This window comes from Zootermopsis nevadensis, unplaced genomic scaffold (genome assembly GCF_977971745.1).
Source record: "Zootermopsis nevadensis isolate Lab colony 2312 unplaced genomic scaffold, Znev_1.0 Znev_ptg000028l, whole genome shotgun sequence".
Lineage (NCBI taxonomy): Eukaryota > Metazoa > Arthropoda > Insecta > Blattodea > Termopsidae > Zootermopsis > Zootermopsis nevadensis.
Window position 1 is genome coordinate 24,418,654 of NW_028259160.1, and position 19,352 is coordinate 24,438,005.

At 38.1% G+C, this 19,352-nt stretch overlaps 2 protein-coding genes across 7 annotated transcripts in view; both read right to left on the minus strand.

Annotated features, from left to right (window-relative positions):
- The window catches only part of pns (DENN domain containing pinstripe), a 44,670-nt gene extending 30,398 nt beyond the window's left edge, over nucleotides 1–14,272 (minus strand). The window contains exons 1-4 of one of the 6 annotated variants that reach the window (XM_022068215.2): nucleotides 13,992–14,272; nucleotides 6,374–6,483; nucleotides 4,901–5,071; nucleotides 703–975 (exon numbers count right to left, since the gene is read on the minus strand). In XM_022068215.2, the coding sequence (XP_021923907.2) occupies nucleotides 703–975; nucleotides 4,901–5,071; nucleotides 6,374–6,387 (458 nt within the window). In that variant the 5' untranslated portion in view covers nucleotides 6,388–6,483; nucleotides 13,992–14,272. Of the gene's footprint in view, nucleotides 1–702; nucleotides 976–4,900; nucleotides 5,072–6,373; nucleotides 6,484–9,428; nucleotides 9,647–13,991 lie in introns of those variants that run through there. The other 5 variants (XM_022068210.2, XM_022068212.2, XM_022068214.2 and 2 more) reach the window with 5 other exon arrangements.
- Nucleotides 14,273–15,435: 1,163 nt separating this feature from the next.
- Oseg6 (intraflagellar transport protein Oseg6) overlaps nucleotides 15,436–19,352 on the minus strand; it is a 39,348-nt gene continuing 35,431 nt past the window's right edge. The window contains exon 26 of the mRNA XM_022068219.2: nucleotides 15,436–17,689. Coding sequence (XP_021923911.2) covers nucleotides 17,578–17,689 — 112 coding nt within the window. The 3' untranslated portion in view covers nucleotides 15,436–17,577. The remainder of the gene's footprint in view (nucleotides 17,690–19,352) is intronic.

Sequence of the window (19,352 nt, forward strand, 5' to 3'; positions counted from 1 at the left end):
ACGGTCGAGAGAGAAACCCTACAACTGAAATACTACATGTACCTGAGGATGGGGCAAATGCAGTGTTGGAATATTATGAAGGCTGTACCGAAAGTCATGAGCACAGCAGGATTACACATATTTGTGCCACATACAGCAGAACATAGAACGTAATATTGATCAGTAGCAACATCTATGCACTCAAACACAAATACAGGTCCACAATCCACTGGGATACAATGGCTGTCAATGACAGGTATTTATTTATTTAGTGTTGTGTCTGACGACAGGTCCATATGAACAGGATCCTTCCATCCTTTTCTCGGACTGGGACCTGTTCATATACGTTCTTGGCAGATGATCCAGAAGTGGTTTGCCATTGCCTTCTTCTGTGTGTGAATGGAGTAATTGTTGGGATGCCACGGAGGAAAACTCCGTGTTGCCTAGACCACGGCCTTGCCCAACACAAGTTATAAATTCGGGCACCGCCGGGAATCGAACCCGAGACCCCAGGATTACAAGGCCAGCGTTCTAACCGCTAGACCACAATGACAGGTAAAACACTTTAATGATGAAAGAACAAACATCACAGATCAGCCACACTGTGGCTAACCAAGAAGCAACGCAAATGGAATACAATGAGCAACAAGTTGATGTGGTCATTACAAAGGACACAACAGCGAGTTTCAGTATTGTTTCAAGAGCACAGAACACTGCATTTACCTGTGCAGTCCAGCCAAGAATTTGCGAGCAGCATACACGTATGGTAGCTGACATATCAGTGCTATGCTCTTGCAGACGTAGAGTGTGTCCTTAACTGCATCATAGTAGCTCTGTGCTGCCCCCTGCTTGTGCGTTGACAGTTTGAAGTGGCGTGGAAGTGATCGTGTGTTGTGCGCGTCATGTCCCAGTCCAGAAGAATGATTTCGCCGACTCCTACTACCAACTTGACTGCTTGACAGCTCTGTCAGATGCATCGCCTGTATACACAAGAGCCTGAAGAGGACTTGAGCAGTCACAGAACACAAGGAGTCACTAAATATGACCTGTTGCTTTTTTATTAAACAGCAGTGTCACCTCATGTTCAAATGTGATTGATATATTAACAAGTTAGAAGCTGGAATGGGAACCCTCACTCTGACCAGCCCCATGTCAAACAAACTTCTCAGTTATCAACTTAACAGACTACCATATTTCAAGTCTGAATGTATGTTTACAACTGAATTTAGAATCATGCTGTACATCAGTTTTTAAATGGAGAAGACTTTACTTTTAAAAGGCCATACTAATGATGATATATTAAGGCAGTGGTCCCCAACCTTTTTGTGCCTATGGGCACATTTGAGAGTTTATGAGATCGTGGCGGGCACCAACCAATTAACAAAACCAAATTTTCTTTTCTCTGGAAAAATAAGATATGGACACCAAATAATGCACAAAACAACACGACGTTTAATGATACAAGAAACCATGCAATCAAAAATATGTACGTTTATAAGTTCAATTATTATTACTCAAGTGGGAAGTTAGTGTGCTGTTTGGCACTGCATTTCATCGGCCAGTTTTTCAAATTTGTTGCTGCTCGCAAATAATCGTCAAGATGGGCATTAGTAAGTAGAGATCTGTGCTTTGATTTTATAATGTTCATGGTTGAACGGCCTTCATTATTCAGTATAACCTCTTTCAGTATCAATGCGGACACCCAAAAAAAGCACTGGTGCCCGCGGGCACCACGTTGGTGACCACTTTATTAAGGTACTAATAAACGCGGAAGATTGACATTAGTAAAGAAAAAACAGAAAGCTCACAATGTTGGTTATAATTACTTATTAACCCAAACAATTCAGAAGAAACTAATTATAACATGGCTACTTAGCTATTCCTTCCTTTTATGAATTATGAAGGCTCACAACAGCCCACCATCTGTCTCTTTCCTGAAGTCAGGTAAAGCCAATCCACTCTTTCGAAACCAAATTTCTTAAGATCCATTTTAGTATTATCCTCCCACCTACAAGTAGTTCATCCTTTTAGTCTCTTCCTTTTAGGTCTTCACACTTGAGCATCACGTGCATTTATTCTTGTCTCTCCCATGTCTGCTACATGCCTTGCCCATCTCATCCATCTAATACTATTTGATGAGGAGAACAAATTATGGATCTGATCATTTTGAGTCTGGTGTAGTGTTCTCTCTTTTACGTCCAAATACTCCCCCTCAGCACCCTGTGCTCAAAATTGTTTTTTCCTTAATGTATGGGACCAAGTTCTGCGCATTTCAATATTAAACTTTTGATATCAGACGGATAAACAAATGTTCCGACTGAATGGTAGCGAGCAGACAGAAATTTAATTTCTTATTGCTGTTCCCAAAGCTTTTGACTTTGTCAAATTTTCAACATTCATTAGCTACTGTTATACGATGATCCTGCCTTGTAGTCTGGTCACGAGACATGAAAATGCTATTGCTTTTACACCAGCCTTCTTAGCAGTATCTAATAGACCTGCATTTTTCTTTGTGTTTTTCATGTCTTTGTAAAACAAATTAACGCTATCAGCACAGATCTGATGTTCCAATTCAAGTTCATTTTCTCCTCCTGATAATTTTGGACCTACAAATTCTAAATAAAAAATCTTAAAAGCAAAGGAAAAAAGTATTTTCTTGTTTCAGACTATTTTTAACTGGAAATACGCGAGACACGTTTGCTTATCTGGACATTATGACAAGATTTATTTAAACACATTTTAATTAGCCTAAGTAGTTTCAAGGGTACATCAAATTCAGTAAGAATGTTTTACAATACTTCTAATCAAAATGAATCATGGGCTTCCTTGAAGCAAAATATCTCATCAGCAGGTGACCAATATTTCTCTATGAGCAAATGTTTTTCTACTGCTGTGGTAATTAATCCATATTCCAAGCATAATAAGTTTGTGGATATCAGGACATAATATTTTACCTCCTGCCTGGATCAATTCTGTTTGAATTTTATCAATACTTGAGGACTTACACATTCTCAACTGTTCAATAACAATCTCAACCTGCAAAGATCTGGGTTCACACGAAAGACTTTAGAGACTGAGCCCTTGACTGTATTTCAGTTGGTCTAATGTCGTGCACTTAATAATAGGTGAGAGAAGTAGAGTATATTCAAAACAGTGGAAATCCTTTACTAAATTACTTCTAGGTTGGTGCACCTTCTTAAATTCATCTATAGCTCTATGCAAAGATATAATATTATTGTTCTTACTGTGTGTCTCAAGGCCCTTAATTTTGCCCTTCAGATATTACCAGTTCTTGTTCCTGGAACGTTTAATAGTTTAAAGATTTCTGTCTTCTGGGTTGTTGCGCTGTGTAGTCTGGTCGATGTTAACCAACGCTTCAGAGGTCATACTGCCTCCGTCATCAGGGCGATGAGTATGAAGATTTCTGTCTTCTGGGTTGTTGCGCTGTGTAGTCTGGTAGATGTTAACCAACGTTTCAGAGGTCATACTGCCTCCGTCATCAGGGCGATGAGTATGAAGATTTCTGTCTTCTGGGTTATTGCGCTGTGTAGTCTGGTCGATGTTAACCAACGTTTCAGAGGTCATACTGCCTCCGTCATCAGAGTATGAAGATTTCTGTCTTCTGGGTTGTTGCGCTGTGTAGTCTGGTTGATGTTTATCAACGTTTCAGAGGTCATACTGCCTCCGTCATCAGAGTATGAAGATTTCTGTCTTCTGGGTTGTTGCGCTGTGTAGTCTGGTTGATGTTAACCAACGTTTCAGAGGTCATACTGACGGAGGCAGTATGACCTCTGAAACGTTGGTTAACATCGACCAGACTACACAGCGCAATAACCCAGAAGACGGATATCTTCATACTCACCGCTGTAAGAACCTCAAGTCTTTAATAGTTTAATTTGAAACTCTGAATTAACAGCATCTATTTCCTTAAACATTAACCAACTAATCTTCACGATAGAAACATGCTTGTAGCATTCAGAAGATCATGGACCAAATAGTGCCAACCACACACTCTCACCAAATGTTAGCAGACATCTACTCATTGTTTTGAACTTTCAATGTGTGAAGCACCCAAGTATGGACGCGACCCACATCTGGTGACAATGAAAAGTTCCGCCCACCCTCGTACCATGTCCGCATCCCCATTTATGATAAGAACACCCCCACACACATGACAGAACATAGGTCAAGGAGATACTTGTGATGGAAACCATACAATGTAAGGGGGACACAACCGAGCTTGGGGACAAGCGTGACGTTGATCACGCCTCGTTAAAGAACATATAAAAGCTCTCTAAAAATACGGAACGGGGAATTTTTCGCAAACTTAGTTGCGGGGTCGTCTCTGTGCGAATCTGTCCACTGAAGTTTGACTTAGAAATTACAACTCGCAGTTCTCTGGTCTCCCCATTATAAATGGCTTGTATGAACTCACTTCTTGTCAATAAATCATCGTTACTCACGTGAAAATTTTGCCTTTAACTATCACTCTTACACAGCATTCACTTGGCTCGTCAGAATATTAGCCACGGCCAATCGACCTAAATTAAACTCAAATATAAAGTTACTGCTCGACTTTATTTGACACTGCCCGACAGCTGCAAAGCATCAACACCCCTGGCCGTGGCACATGACATGCTATTTCCTTTTGGTAGCAACTGATTTTTTTAAATATTCTAACAAGCTTCAACTTCAAAGGGTTAATCACCTAAATACCTACTAACAGCATAGTATCAGAACCAGTATGTCCAAAGCGCTCTACCAAACATGTTTCTTGGCTAGCTCAATTCACTTCGCATACTCGGAACCAGTTCACCAAGTTTTATCTTGAAAACATATTCCTATCCCTTTCTTAAATTTGCCAGTGGCTGTTATCCAAAAATTCCATATTTACTCCTACCTCCACCATCTAGAAACCCACCTGCAGGGTCTGCATGGCTGAGCAGATTTTGCGGTTGCGCACTTCCTCGTAGAACACGTGACTGAAGCCATAGCTGCGGCGCCCATCCTCTCGTGTGATGACGAAGCTGTGGAACTGCGGCTCCAGGGAGTGCTTCTGCGTGCGAAACTGCAGGCCGTGCGGCAGGCACAGCTGAGGACAGGGCAATCGCAGTAGATAATTCCATATAATAGCTACATGTTGGATATCTGGGGTTTGGATCCCAGCAATGAAACGTACTTTTCTCTGCACCATCAAGTTCTGATTCGCTTTTAGCCCACCCAGCCTCCTACACAACAGGAACTGGGCCTTCAGGTTGACAGTCTGTCTGCACAAGAATTCCTGATTATACTTTCAGTGTTTATTAAGAAATCACTATATGATTCGACCTTAATTGGTAATCTTCAGGTGTTCAAAATTAATAGATACAACTACTAATTTGTATACAAATATTCTGTTGCTGATTTAACCACGCAATGGACTGTGTCTTAAGCAGCTTACCTCATTTAGCAAAATGTACCAGAAAAATCACAAACCTCTTCAAAAATATAGAAATCAATATTAGTTTCAGAAAAACCAATATTATAAACACTTAAAACAACAGACAGATATAATAAAAGTGGAATTTATCAGCTAACTCGACAAGACTGCCATAAACATTACATAGGACAAACAACATTAAAGGTGTGCTTCAATACACTTTCTCCAAATAACATTTTGCATCAGTCAATGGTATTTTAGCTCAGTCAGTATAGTGACTAGCTACGGGCTGGACGACCGGGGTTCGATCCCCGACGGGGGCAGAGGATTTCTCCTCTAGCCTCTGCGTCCAGACTGGCTCTGGAGCCCACCCAGCCTCCTCTACAATGGGTACCGGGGTCCTTTCCCGGGGGAAAAGCCGGCCGGGGCGTGATGCTGACCACTCACCCCCATCTAGTGCCGAGGTCAAGGAAGAGAGGAGCTATACCTCCACTCACCCCAAACGCCTACATGGCGTATAGTGGGACAAACTTTACTTTTTACTGCAGACATACGCCTACTGCTAAAACTACATAGAGGAATAAATTATTCTTTCTTCAATTAACTGTAACCCCATCAAAAATGTTTAAACTAAAAATTAAAATTCTTAAAAACATCTGTCCTTAATGTCACATACAATTTTTCCTCATGAATAGTAATTAAAAATACATACACACACACGTGCATGCATGCCCATTTGAACTTCGTGCAAAAGAATTACAGAGGACCGATAGAGGCTGAAATGTAATTTGTGCTACGCACTTTTCAATGTAGATCACAAAGATAAAATTTGGTTAGCAGTAACGTAATCTGCCAGACAATGCATAAAATCACTTGTGTTCTAAGTGTAAAAATACAAGTGTTTTTGTAACAAAGTAGTACAGGTAGGGAAAATCAAACAAAGTTACTGCGCCCTGGCTACAATTTCACACTCACCATGCCGACTGCATTCCTGTCAAAAGGGTTCCACAGCACTGACTCCGGGTAGTGTCCCAGCACCTGGCACTTGTATGATCGCTCGAGAGGTGTTGACTCCAAGTTGTCGCCTGCAAAAGAACATGGATTTCCTGAATCTGAATCGAAATTTTGTATGACAAAAGCGTAAATATTAATATTACCCTCCCATAATCATTTTGGTCTTCTCAGTCTGCATACATTTTCCCATTCTCATTAAATATGCTACCTTCCACTCTATCACAACAAATAAAAGTAAGCGAGAGTTTTGGAACATTACTATTCCCAGCTTGTTTGAGTCTTTTGAATCCAAGGAATTCTCTTTGCATTAAATGTTCAAATATTTGCAATCTGCGTCTTCCTTCAAGACATCAAACACAAAAATTAATGAACAAAGCTCACAGCACACTGGAGTCTTAAAGGTTCCTGATATGAATCTAAGGGCTTCCCAAACCAAAGCCAAGAAATATTATTTGTAACAAAGTTTGCAGTTTACATAAATATTATTCATTATTGCTATCATCAAAATTCCATGCAAATCCTCTCTAAGCCAAAAAAGTTTCAACCCCAATATCTCTTGGATTTGAATTTAAATATTTCCAATAATAGGAATATGTGGAATAATTTACTTTTCCAGAAATAATAAAGTGGTAGACCTCCAGGAAATCACGACTATTATGATGCCTTTTCTAAAACTGAATTTCAATGTCCAAACCTGTTTTTGTATAAATGCATTTTTGAAAACAAACATTGGGGGGGGGGGGGGGGGGGACAGAGCAAAAGTTCATTACAGCTCCTGGTTAATTCACATCAACAGAGATCGTCTTTACCATTCGTAATCAGAATAAGCACTCAGGAGGAGGAGAACAACCACTGACATAAATTTAAATTAAACCAACAAAAAATTTGAAACATTCAAAACACCAGTCACTATTAATTTCATCGCTGCAAAATTACCAATATGTAAACGACGTCCTATAAGGATTCCTATAGGAGTTAGTGAATGATATGTTTGCAGCATTCATCGTTTATCCCAATTATTATTAACATAATATTCAGCATGTAAGATGTTGATGAATGGATGTTACTATTTTTTAATAATTTTAATTTTACTTTATATATTTTAATCAAATGTCACACATATAAAAAGTCACACAGTTCAATTTAACGTTTTACGTACCACCTGAAAATGGACATAGCTGACTGAAACATGTTGTAAAATAAGACAATGGCAGAAAACAAAAGTTGTGTAGACAGAAAAATACTTATTATAATTACAGAGCCAGAGTTAATTCATACGAACACAAACCACTGGGAGCAAGCTGCTATCAAAGGTCATCAAACGAAAAGCATGAATATGAATAAGACTGCTAGAGAATGGGCATATCGGATAAGCAGCACAAGATAGTGGCCATGACAGATATCAACAGGCTTTGTAATAAAACCATTTCTCTGCACGTAGGTGCTTTCCTTAAATCCAGTGCAGGCCTGCTGTGTATTCATACATACTTTATGAGAGTCACGTATTGGCCTGCTGTTTGAAAAATATTTCAGAAAATTACTTGTAAAAAAAAAGACGAATGTATCCCTACATTGAGGAAATGTGTGTTATCACTTCACATAACAGACTGGCAGCATTAAGAAGCATGCTTTTACATAGAATAAATTAACACTCACGTACAGATGGGAATTGAACACAATAATAAGTGTAGGCAGAAACAATGGATGAAAAAATGCCAAAGGTCAATAGAAATCAGCACAACACAAATATAACATATTCATACATATATTTATTCTTCAAGTCTATACACAAACCATTTTAATATTGATGTTAAAAATTAAAATTGATCAGACCTGACCAGCCGAGGACACACGACACATCAAACTCCTGAAATAATGAACAAATAACATAATACGCCACATAATATGCAAAACAATCAGAAGATAAAAGGAACATCCACAACTACAACCTACAATCTACAATTACTGTAAAGCGTGCATTAAAAAATATAGAATAGTTTTAAAAATAAAACCTGAAGATGATGCTGAGACATCGAAACATGTTGTAATATATAGCGCAAATTGTAACATTGAGGAAACGATGAATAGCGCGAAATATTTATATCAATTTTAATTTTTAACATCAATATTAAAATGGTTTGTGTATAGACTTGAAGAATAAATATATGTATCAATTGAAAACACAAACATGACGCATCTAAACTATAAACAAATATAACAGTAACAGAAATAAACAAGTAGATGCACAAAAGCAAACTTTTATACATGGTAGATGGAAAAATTACAAAAATGTTAAAAAACAAACAAAAACTGCCTTTAAAGTGAACAAAGTTAGCACGTGAAACTAACTACAGACGATACCAAGGTCAAGTTGACACAGCAGTTCAGGAATATATTGGCCTGAACGGGTTGTGAAAGGTCACAAACAGGAAGGAAATGCAAAAGAAGGTCAGGACGAATGTGAATGAGGGTTACATAAGCAGTTAGGCAAATTAACAGACAAGCATAAATAATTTCAATAGCATATTTGAGGTAGCAGCAGATAAAATGATTGTACAGAATGGCATGAAATGTAGACACTGTATGAGGTTACAAGGATATCCATTTGATTATAAACAATTAGCATGAAGAAAGGTAGGGTGGCATATCAAGGCTTTCAGATACTGACAGAAAGCAACTGATTTGGGTATGAGAAATGATCATATACACACAGCATACACAAAATATCAAATGCCAGAGAGCATAACACAGCTTGAATAGATTGCAGCTTTTACATACTAGGGGATGAACGTTAATAGATAAGAGCTAATGACGTTGATATATAAATAAGAATTGTGGATTAGGCATGATACATGCAAGAATTTCAATTAAATTATTTACATAAAAAGGATCTTATATAAGACACGGAAATTATACAAAATGGGTGACACAAAAATTAATTACATTTTCTAAATGCAGTTAAAACAGGTAGAGTATTTTTAAGGCTCCAACAGCACTGTCCTAATAACTAACAAACCTGGCACCTTCATTCTTGTCAACTGTGGCATCATCTGACATCAATTCCAATAAAAAATGTGATATCACAAGTTTTTATACTTTTCTGCATAACAAATCACCTCAACTCATTCTTTGGGTATTTTCTACAGAATTTACTATTCAAAATACAACGACGATCATGTAAAAGAACGCAATCAGAAGCAGGCCCACCACTACTTCCCATGACAGAATCTCCCAAACTCCCATTTCACACTACAGTCAAGGTCATCTTAGTTGCTAGGTCACTGCTCATGACAGGTGAGAACATGACGTATTCACGAGCATTCTCAAGCATTACTTTGCACCAAAATTGTTTGCTGCTGTTTATGAAGCATTTTGTAATGCATAAAAGTACCGAATAACTAAATAAAATAATACATGGACTGGTAACAACATTTTAGGTCCACAGGAAGTAATTGTCTATGAATGTGCAATCACACATCAGACTGTGTACAAATTATGTTCGCTTTTAAAGTGGTAAAAGTTAATGGCCCTGTGAATTTCAACGAAACTCATAGTGTTCCATTTAAAACACAGCCCTAATTACTACACAAGAAGCCCTTCAAGTACAAAGCGAGGAAATCAATGTCAGTACTGAATTATTACGGCTGACGCTCTGCTTGAAATCGGTTTGGACATAATTTCAGCTCTTTTGTCACTGGACGTAAAATGTCTTATGTAACACACTACTCACTTCCACATTGTAACTAAAATTATAACAGAAATGAATGTGAATATAAATTTATTATTTTACATTTGGGTTTCAAATAAGATGGGGACTTCTCGACCAGATGAGTATCTATTAGATTGTCAAAGGATTCTGGTCCATGTAGTTGGTTAATTTTGAGTAAATCAACAAATAATACATCTTCTGAAATTACTGTATTGTTAATCTGAGTACAGAGGCCAGCTAAAGTTTGCATGATTTATATTGGGCACATAATATGGTTGTGGTGGTTAAATGAAAAAGATTATGATAGGCTGTACATGTTCATAAGGAAAACATGGAGAACGCAGATAAGTAGGCTGTTTTAACAATGGTTGAAACAAAGAAGGCAGAAAAATATTAAAATAGTTCTTGGAAAGATATGTTCTGAGGTTGTGAAATGGACTGAACTGACTCAGAATCAGGTCAAAGCGTAAGTTTTGATATTGACAGTGGCACACAATCTGGTTCCATTTTCAGACTGCGTGTGTGCTTGCTGGCTATCTTAGTAATTTTAGCCAACATAATTCACACTAAATCTATTAACTTTGCAGTTCAAGAGAGTTCACAAATACACAGAATTCTGACAACTGCTACGTTACAGAATAATGGGCTTACGATCATCCACATTGAACTGCACTACATACACTTCACCTACTTGCGTAAGATACACCACAATGTCATACTTTCATGTCCTTGTGAGTCTTCCAAGTGACCCCCTTCCAAAAGACTTCCCACTAAAATTCTGTGCCTCTATATCCATATTTCCATCATCATTAAAAGTAATCCTCCCATCCACCATCACACCTACCACTGCTACCCACATTTTATTGAATTTTGTTTAAATTTAAGCAGAATGATATGTCTGAATGCTTGTTCCAAAGATCCCAGGAGAGAGTTCCATGTAGTGTGTGTGTGTGTGAATGTGACAGTTCTGCTTTCTCCCAAGTACAGACTGGAACAATCTGTACGTGGCCTTGCTAACTTTCTCATAGAGATGTGATCGCAGAAACAAAGACAAACTCACATGCTGTTTCCTCCAAACAGCTTTCAATAACATGTAATTTCCTAGAAATTATGTAGTGAAATCAGCTAAAAGACATCCTTCCTGGATTTCCCATTTTCAATCATTCCAAATGGTATCTGCACACTCTTAATTTGGGAACAATACTAGACCAATTTCATACACAATCCTGAACACAGCAGAGCAGGTCAATGCATCATACATATACAGGGGAAGTCAAAAGAATCTGCACAACTTTGGAGAACTGTAATCTTGTTACCTGCAGCCAAAATGTGCTGATATCAGCAGATATCTGTAGAGCATAACCTCAAGTTTCATTTGTTTGTCGTAGTTCTTCACATTGCCGCTGAGAGCGCTTGTGAATTGTGGAAAACACAATTGAGATTTATAGTGGAGAGGAAAAAGCACAATGTGTGTTCTGGTTCGAACAAACGAAGAATGCAACTCAATTGGCTGCAGGTAACACGGTTACAGTTCTCCAAAGTTGTGCAGTTACTTTTAACTTACCCTGTATGTCTCATCAACAGAGTGAAATTATGAGTCTGATTTTGTTCTCACAATAAACATCAACAGCTCTCCTGCTCTTCATTAAATTAACTTACCTTTCAATAGGTTCTCTAGCAAGAAGATATCACCTTTTTAATGTTATCAATAAACACCTGTATGACACTTCTTCAGATTCTCATAAGCACTCAGCCACTCAAGAAATTCCATGTTTTTTATAGATCCTGAAGGACCATTACTGCATTCACAACACCAAACACTGGTCAGTGTCCTGAACATGATGAATCAACTCCACACACTCAAACTCTATTCTTTTATGATATTTTTTAATATTATCTTCCCATTTACATCTAGGTCTACCTTACAGTATGTTCCCTTCATGATTTCCAAATAAAATCTTGCATCTCCCATGTGTGCTTTTGCCCTCTACCATCTTGGTTGATCACCCCAATATTTAGTCAGCAGTGTAAATTATGGAGTTCCTAATTTTTCAATTATTTTCGCCTCTAGTTGCGTCCTCTCTCTTAAGTCAAAACATTCTTCTTAGCACTCTGTTTTCAAACACAATCTATATGTTCTCTTCATGTCAGATGCTAATTTTAACACCCTTAGAAAATAATATCTAAAAATATAGTTCTGTTTGTTCCAAAATATTTGAACTGCGCCACATTTCATGAGATTTATTAATGATGATGGAGGTAGCATGGACATCTTAAATGTTGGTGAACTTCTACCAGGTTATACGATGCAACAACCCAGAATACAGCCATCTTCAGACTCACCACCACGAAAGCCTCAAGTCCTACTTAAAATCAACCTACCCTCAATGACGGACTGTAACTTTCATTAAAAGTTGGATTATTGTATACTGTCCCCCCATTCTATGGGACAGCTGATCTGAATTTTAACACTGAGATTTGATCATTTAAAGTAAAGCTGTCAGTCTGGATAAGAGGCCAGAGGAGAAATCAGAAATCAAATACCAGCCATCTATTCCACACTGACTGAGTTGATTTTGAAGAGTTTTGTCAATGGTGTATTATAATCTGGATTACTGAGCTTTTGGACTTTGTCCATAATCTGGTACTCTAAAAAACACAAAACATTTAAAAGAAACTAGACCAGTGACTTGAGGTTAGCATCATATCTAAACAAATTCCTTGTGTGCAGCTAGTCATCACCCTGACAATGGAGGCAGCAGCAAGAACCTCTGAAATACTGGTAAACTTCTACCAAACTACACAGCACAACATCCCAATTATCTTCTGATCACAGGTTTTCATGGTGATTCATACTTAATGTTGATCCTGCTTTTGGGTACTGGCATTACAGGAAAGGGAGTGGTGTTGTCAATGTTTCAGCATTAAAATGAAAACATTATGTTCCTCTAAAATATTGGTAACACAACAAACTTCCACTGGGCACCAGCATCTGAAAGCAGGATTAGTGTTACTCTCTTATCACATGTCTTTAAATCATTTGCTAAGTCTGGCAACTGAACCAGAAGGTTGGCACTGGAGTACAGGTCTTCTACCCATCCAGTATGTCCACTGCCTGTCACTTGTGTGAACTGCCACTGCATTCATGAAACTTTCACTGCACTTTTTTAACTCCCATTTCCTTTTAAAATGCTCTTTTCATTTTACATCTCTATTAATGGAAGACAGGTGAAATACGGAATTATTTTAGTCCAGTTGATCCTATGTAATCTTTGAAATAAAATTTATGGAAACCACAGTTATATTTCAGACTTTTCTGGAGTTTTACTTTCATTGTTCATTTTCTATTATTATTATAATAAGAACAACTTAATTAATACTCGATAATCTGGATTTCTTGTTAATGTTTTATGCAATAAATATATATAAAAAGAGGGCCTATTTATTTAGGATCACAAGAGTTACTTGTATATGGTTAAACTTGTCATAAACAACAGTAGCAAGTATAACAGACTATTCCGATAACATCGCATCTCTAATTCCTGGGGAGACAAAATCAAATAGGGCATGCAGGCAATGAGAAAAAAAAACAAATTTTTTGTTGGAAAACCTTAAGGGATATAACAATTCGTAAGCGTACATGGAAACAATAAAATGCTGAAATCTCAATGAAATACGATGAGAAGAGGTAGGCTATTATTGTGAGCACAGTATAAAAAATCCTTCGGGTTCTACAAACGTCTAGGAAAATATTTAGCAACTCTGTACATATTTAACACTCAAGAGTGGTTTGTTTCATGCAGCTAGTTACTGCGTACGAGTGATCTTTGAACTGTAATTGGTCAAACACAGCTAGCAGATGCAACTCACCAGCAAAACGATCTGGTTCTAGTCCAGAACTTAGATCCAAACCGCAGATTACAAAGTAATCCGCGAATCTACTTGCTCCGGAACAGGTTTGCGAATTCATTCTAAGAGAAACACAGTCAACCTCACTCTAAATTACAGATCCTGCTCTTTCGCGTAGGAAGAATCCCGCATAAAACCATTTTGCACTTTCCACTCCACTTCTGCTTTTCTCTCTACCACAGTCGAACTGACAGGTCAGATTTGAGCATTGCTGATTCAGTACAAAGTACCGATCAGTGCGACATCTTTTGAATAAATATTCCAATATTAGCCAAAACAAGCAATATATCTCAGTCGGCATAGCAGGAATGGTAGTTCCAACCTTCATCATAATTCTATTTAATTATCGACCCAACTAAAAAGCGAGACTTTTATATAACTTTTCGTCAATTTTTACCACGGCCGACACTGTTCACGTCAGTGTTTACATTAAAAATAATACAAATAGAAATCATTACTTTTCCCCTACTAAAAGAAATATAATGAATGACTATTGATCACAACTTATACCATGTGCACTGTCTTATTATAAAAATTTGTGATTTCGTCGTCGTCACTAAATTACGTCATCAACAATGTCAACTATAAACAAACTCGGCATTGTTGTGTTCCACAACAATGCCGAGTTTAGTGTCTTACTCAAGATTTTAAAACGCAACCAACCCCCCCCCGAAGGAGGGGTTGGTCAAGTGTTTTAACCCTCCATTCGGGGGGGGTTTAGTTTAGTTTCTTACACAAGATTTTAAAACGCAACCCCCCCCCCCCGAAGGGGTTGGTTGCTTTTTAAAAACTTGACCAGCCCCTCCGAGAAGCTCCGAAAGGAGCGTTCTGCCCTAGTTTTAAATAAATGGCATGTTAGAACATAATGTATAAACGGTAAAGAGGCAAACTGTTACATGCATAGATAACCTACCAGACTCAAGTCCTTTCGGTCTCTACCTATATGACAAACTCAAAACTACGGTTATGATCTGCTTATTGCACAATTAGGTTAAGTTTTATAATATGCTTGAGAAATATTGTATACCATGTAGTCCCCCCCCCCCCCCAATCTTATATGATAAGAGCTTTAATGTTTGAGTTATGTATGTGCATTTAATGTAATCAAACATGTTTTTATTTAACTTGGTTTAATCACTTTTCCATGTTGTTTATTTAATAAAAAAATCTTCCCTTTAGCATATTTTCTATAAATCAGCTGTCTGATTCTGCCATTGCAGAAATCATCTACATACCTCATTCTTTAGTTATTCTTTTTCTTTACCAGTGTTCCATCTGAACATAAACTTTTACCTTTTAAGACAATGAATATATATACATCTTTACTTCTATGACATACTGTTCCATAGCATATTCCATTTTACTGCAATAAATCTCTTATTGCAAATGACAGTACTCCACCAGACACTGATCATGGTCTTTGTATTCTGTATTATTTTCTTTACATGTTGTATTTTTATTAGCATGCACCACATAGCATAAAAGAGCTGCAAGTACATCAGAGCAAAAGTCTAAATGGTGTTGGAATTTTGAGCGTGCTGGGTGAAGCTGGTCTAAACATTTACAGCAGTGACAATGACGATGTGTGGTTGAATATCGAACAACATAAAACTACACAAACTAAATGAGAATGTGATGCTGAAGATGGAAGTATGGAGGCTTTGTGCCTGTTTGCGCTGTGTGATCAAGATTCACATTGTAAGACTTGACAGCAGTGAGTATGAAGATATCCGTCTTCTGGGTTATTGCGCTGTGTAGTCTGGTCGATGTTAACCAACGTTTCAGAGGTCATACTGCCTCCGTCATCAGAGTATGAAGATTTCTGTCTTTTGGGTTGTTGCGCTGTGTAGTCTGGTCGATGTTAACCAACGTTTCAGAGGTCATACTGCCTCCGTCATCAGGGCGATGAGTATGAAGATTTCTGTCTTGTGGGTTGTTGCGCCGTGTAGTCTGGTCGATGTTAACCAACGTTTCAGAGGTCATACTGCCTCCATCATCACCCTGATGACGGAGGCAGTATGACCTCTGAAACTTTGGTTAACATCGACCAGACTACACAGCGCAACAACCCAGAAGACGGATATCTTCAAGATTCACATTCACTGAAGTAAAATGTGGCCTTCATTAATGAAACAGAAATGCTACAATATTTCTTAGAAACATTTGTTTTTCTCAGATGAAATGAATGTAAGTACCACACTATTTAAGGGCAGCTCATCCAAAAGTGTAAATAAGATCCAGATTGCAAGACTATAAGACTAGCAAGGCAGAGCTGCAGTAGCGCAATCAGTATAGTGACTGACCATGGACTAGACGACCAGGGTTTGATCCCCAACAAGGGCACAGGATTTTTCCACTAGCCTGTGCATCCACACTGGCTCTGGGGCCCACCCAGCCTCCTCTTCTGGGGGTAAAGCGCAGTCAGGGTGTGACATTAACCACTTAACACTATCTCATGATGAAGTTAAGAACGAGTAGGAGCTACACATCCTCTTAACCCCCCCACCTACATAGCGTGCGGCAGGATAGCTTTACTTTAATTTTCACTTAAAGGTGGTGACTGACTTGTAACATTTACTTGTAATGTAACATTCGCGGCGAGCATGTTACATTACACCACAACTGGTGAGGCGTATCGAAAGCTCGTTTTGAACGCTCGGCTCGACTGTGCTCATGTGTGCTCCATTCATTTCATTCAATATGTCGGACGTGGAGGTTGTGTTATCTTTGTTTCATTTAATACGCTACTCTTATCTAAAGAACTCGTGAATGCTCGTTACGACGCCGCTCGACTGACTGACTGACTTGTAATGTAACACTCAAAGGGATTCGCGAAAAAACCGACAACACGATGGAGCGCCCGCGAGCGTGAGCGGCTCGCATCGAGCGGCTCCGTTCGCTGTATTCACTTCTGTAATGCTCGATTTGTAACACGTTACATTACAGGCAAATGTTACAAGTCAGTCGCCACCTTAAGACTAACAAGGCACCAGTCATAATTAAATGAAAATTTTATCGGACTGTTGTTGCTGCAGGTTACCAATCACAAATCAGAAAACAATGTTTTTCAGAATGAGAGAAAATCATTGCAGTTCATAACAGCAACAAACATTTGGAAAGGGTAAAGACGGAGGTAACTGCTTTCCAGAAAAAGCAGTATATCATCAAGAGGAAAAAATAACTTTGATGTCTCATTCACGATATGCAAGAGCGATGTAATGTAACATCATCATCATCACACAGAGCGCAGAATTTTGCTGTGACACAGAGCATTGTGAAGTAGGGAACTACTGTAACATTATCACATAACCAGAATGAATTCTGCATTTTGTAGCTCCTCTCTTAAGTCCACAACACTTAAGTAAAAATCCAGAAATTATTGTGAAGAAAGTCGCTCGCTGTTGTTGCGTGTGGTGGTATGACTGTTACAGGTGCTTCACATGCAACCTCTTTTTTAAGTTTGTGATTGGAAACTCTTCAACTTGAAATTTGTTCTTATGACTGAGGTAGTAACAAATACAGTGAATGTTTCCAAATGTGTTCCACTTTATTCCTCGGCCTCTTGGTGAAGGTAGGACTTCGCATCTGTAACTCTCATTAGCTGATCCATGGAGATGGTCTTGGAGCACATGGGACATGCTTCTCCAGACTCGACAATCCTGTGGCATCACACAGAAAATAATGGATGACTACGTAATAAAGATGAATACATACAGTGTATGCATAACAATAATATTAATATTACCTGCTTTTAATTACATATACAGTAGATTCTGGTCAATTGGGTCATCGGCTAATAGGGGCAGCCATTTATTTGGGACAAATCTTAAAGAACAAACCTTTTTAACTCTTTGCGCGGAACTTTGCATAATTGGGGCAGCCGCTTAACTGGGCCAAAGTGTTCTAGTCCCGATGTGTCCCGATTAACCAGAATCCACTGTATCTGAAAAAAACTACAAAGGGTAGACAATTTAATTAAGGAAGAGAGAAATTACATACCTAGGAACTGTGCATTTTATACTCTGGTATTGTGGTAGTGAAATAAAGTAGCATGAGGTGGGCTGAACATGTAGCGCAGATCAGAGAAAGAAGAAATGTGTTCACAACTTTGGTGGGTAGGTGGCTAGTTAGAAGACTGAGACAGAGGTAAGAGAATAATATCAAAATTGACTTTAGAGAAATGTATAATGAAATCCTCATTTCTGAACTTATTTGACATCAAGGTTTAGTGTCAGTGGATATTAAAGGTCCACGCAGCAACTCCTCCAAATAAATTAAACATTACATATGATTCATAACAACAACCCCTAAGAAACAAGACATCTCACCGGAACTTTATTGGAGATAACCGAGACCAATGCAAGGAAAGATGTTCTGTTGTCACAGTGGCTACATGAACGACATATTCTGCCCATGCTGAAACTTTATCTTTATTTCCTACTACAGCAGGTGTTCATTTCTTCTCCCTTCATCATAAACCTTATTCCATATGTTCATTTCTGAATGTGACTGTGCTCCATTATAATATTTTTATAAAAGCTCTACACAGTCATACCAGCAAATAGCTTGTATTTCATTAATGCACAGCATTCACGGTAACAGTGCTACAGTTCCACGCGAAGGGCTTGAAAGATGACCAGCACAAGAGAACTTAATTAGTAAGGTGGTGCTTATTAAGTTCTTCTCAAACAGTAACAATATTACTCCTAAATATGTAAGAGTGAAACTGTTTTTATAACCACCCTATAAACTTTATATTCTTCCAACTAAATAATTTCATCCTGCATTGTAATTTATATGTATTTTACAGTACGCGAAGACTGTCTCTGGTATTACGCTCATAAAATATGATACCTGTAGGGCCTATTAGTAATAATAATTTACTGTTGATTTCACATGACCATTCTCATGTATTATTTGTATAAAATAATGGCTGATGTAAAACTTAGATGTCTGAAGTCCAGTTAGTATTCATCATCAATGCAAATTAGTTTATAAAGGAGTGGAAGATTTTCTTCAAATCAGAGAAATAAAATATTTAATGTAAGACTTGAGGTTCTCACAGCGGTGAGTATGAAGATATCCGTCTTCTGGGTTATTGCGCTGTGTAGTCTGGTCGATGTTAACCAACGTTTCAGAGGTCGTACTGCCTCCGTCATCAGGGCGATGACGGAGGCAGTATGACCTCTGAAACGTTGGTTAACATCAACCAGACTACGCAGCGCAATAACCCAGAAGACGGATATCTTCAAAATATTTAATGATATGACATGAACTTAAAAAAGCTTATGTTACTGAACGCACATACAAAACAGTCTATAA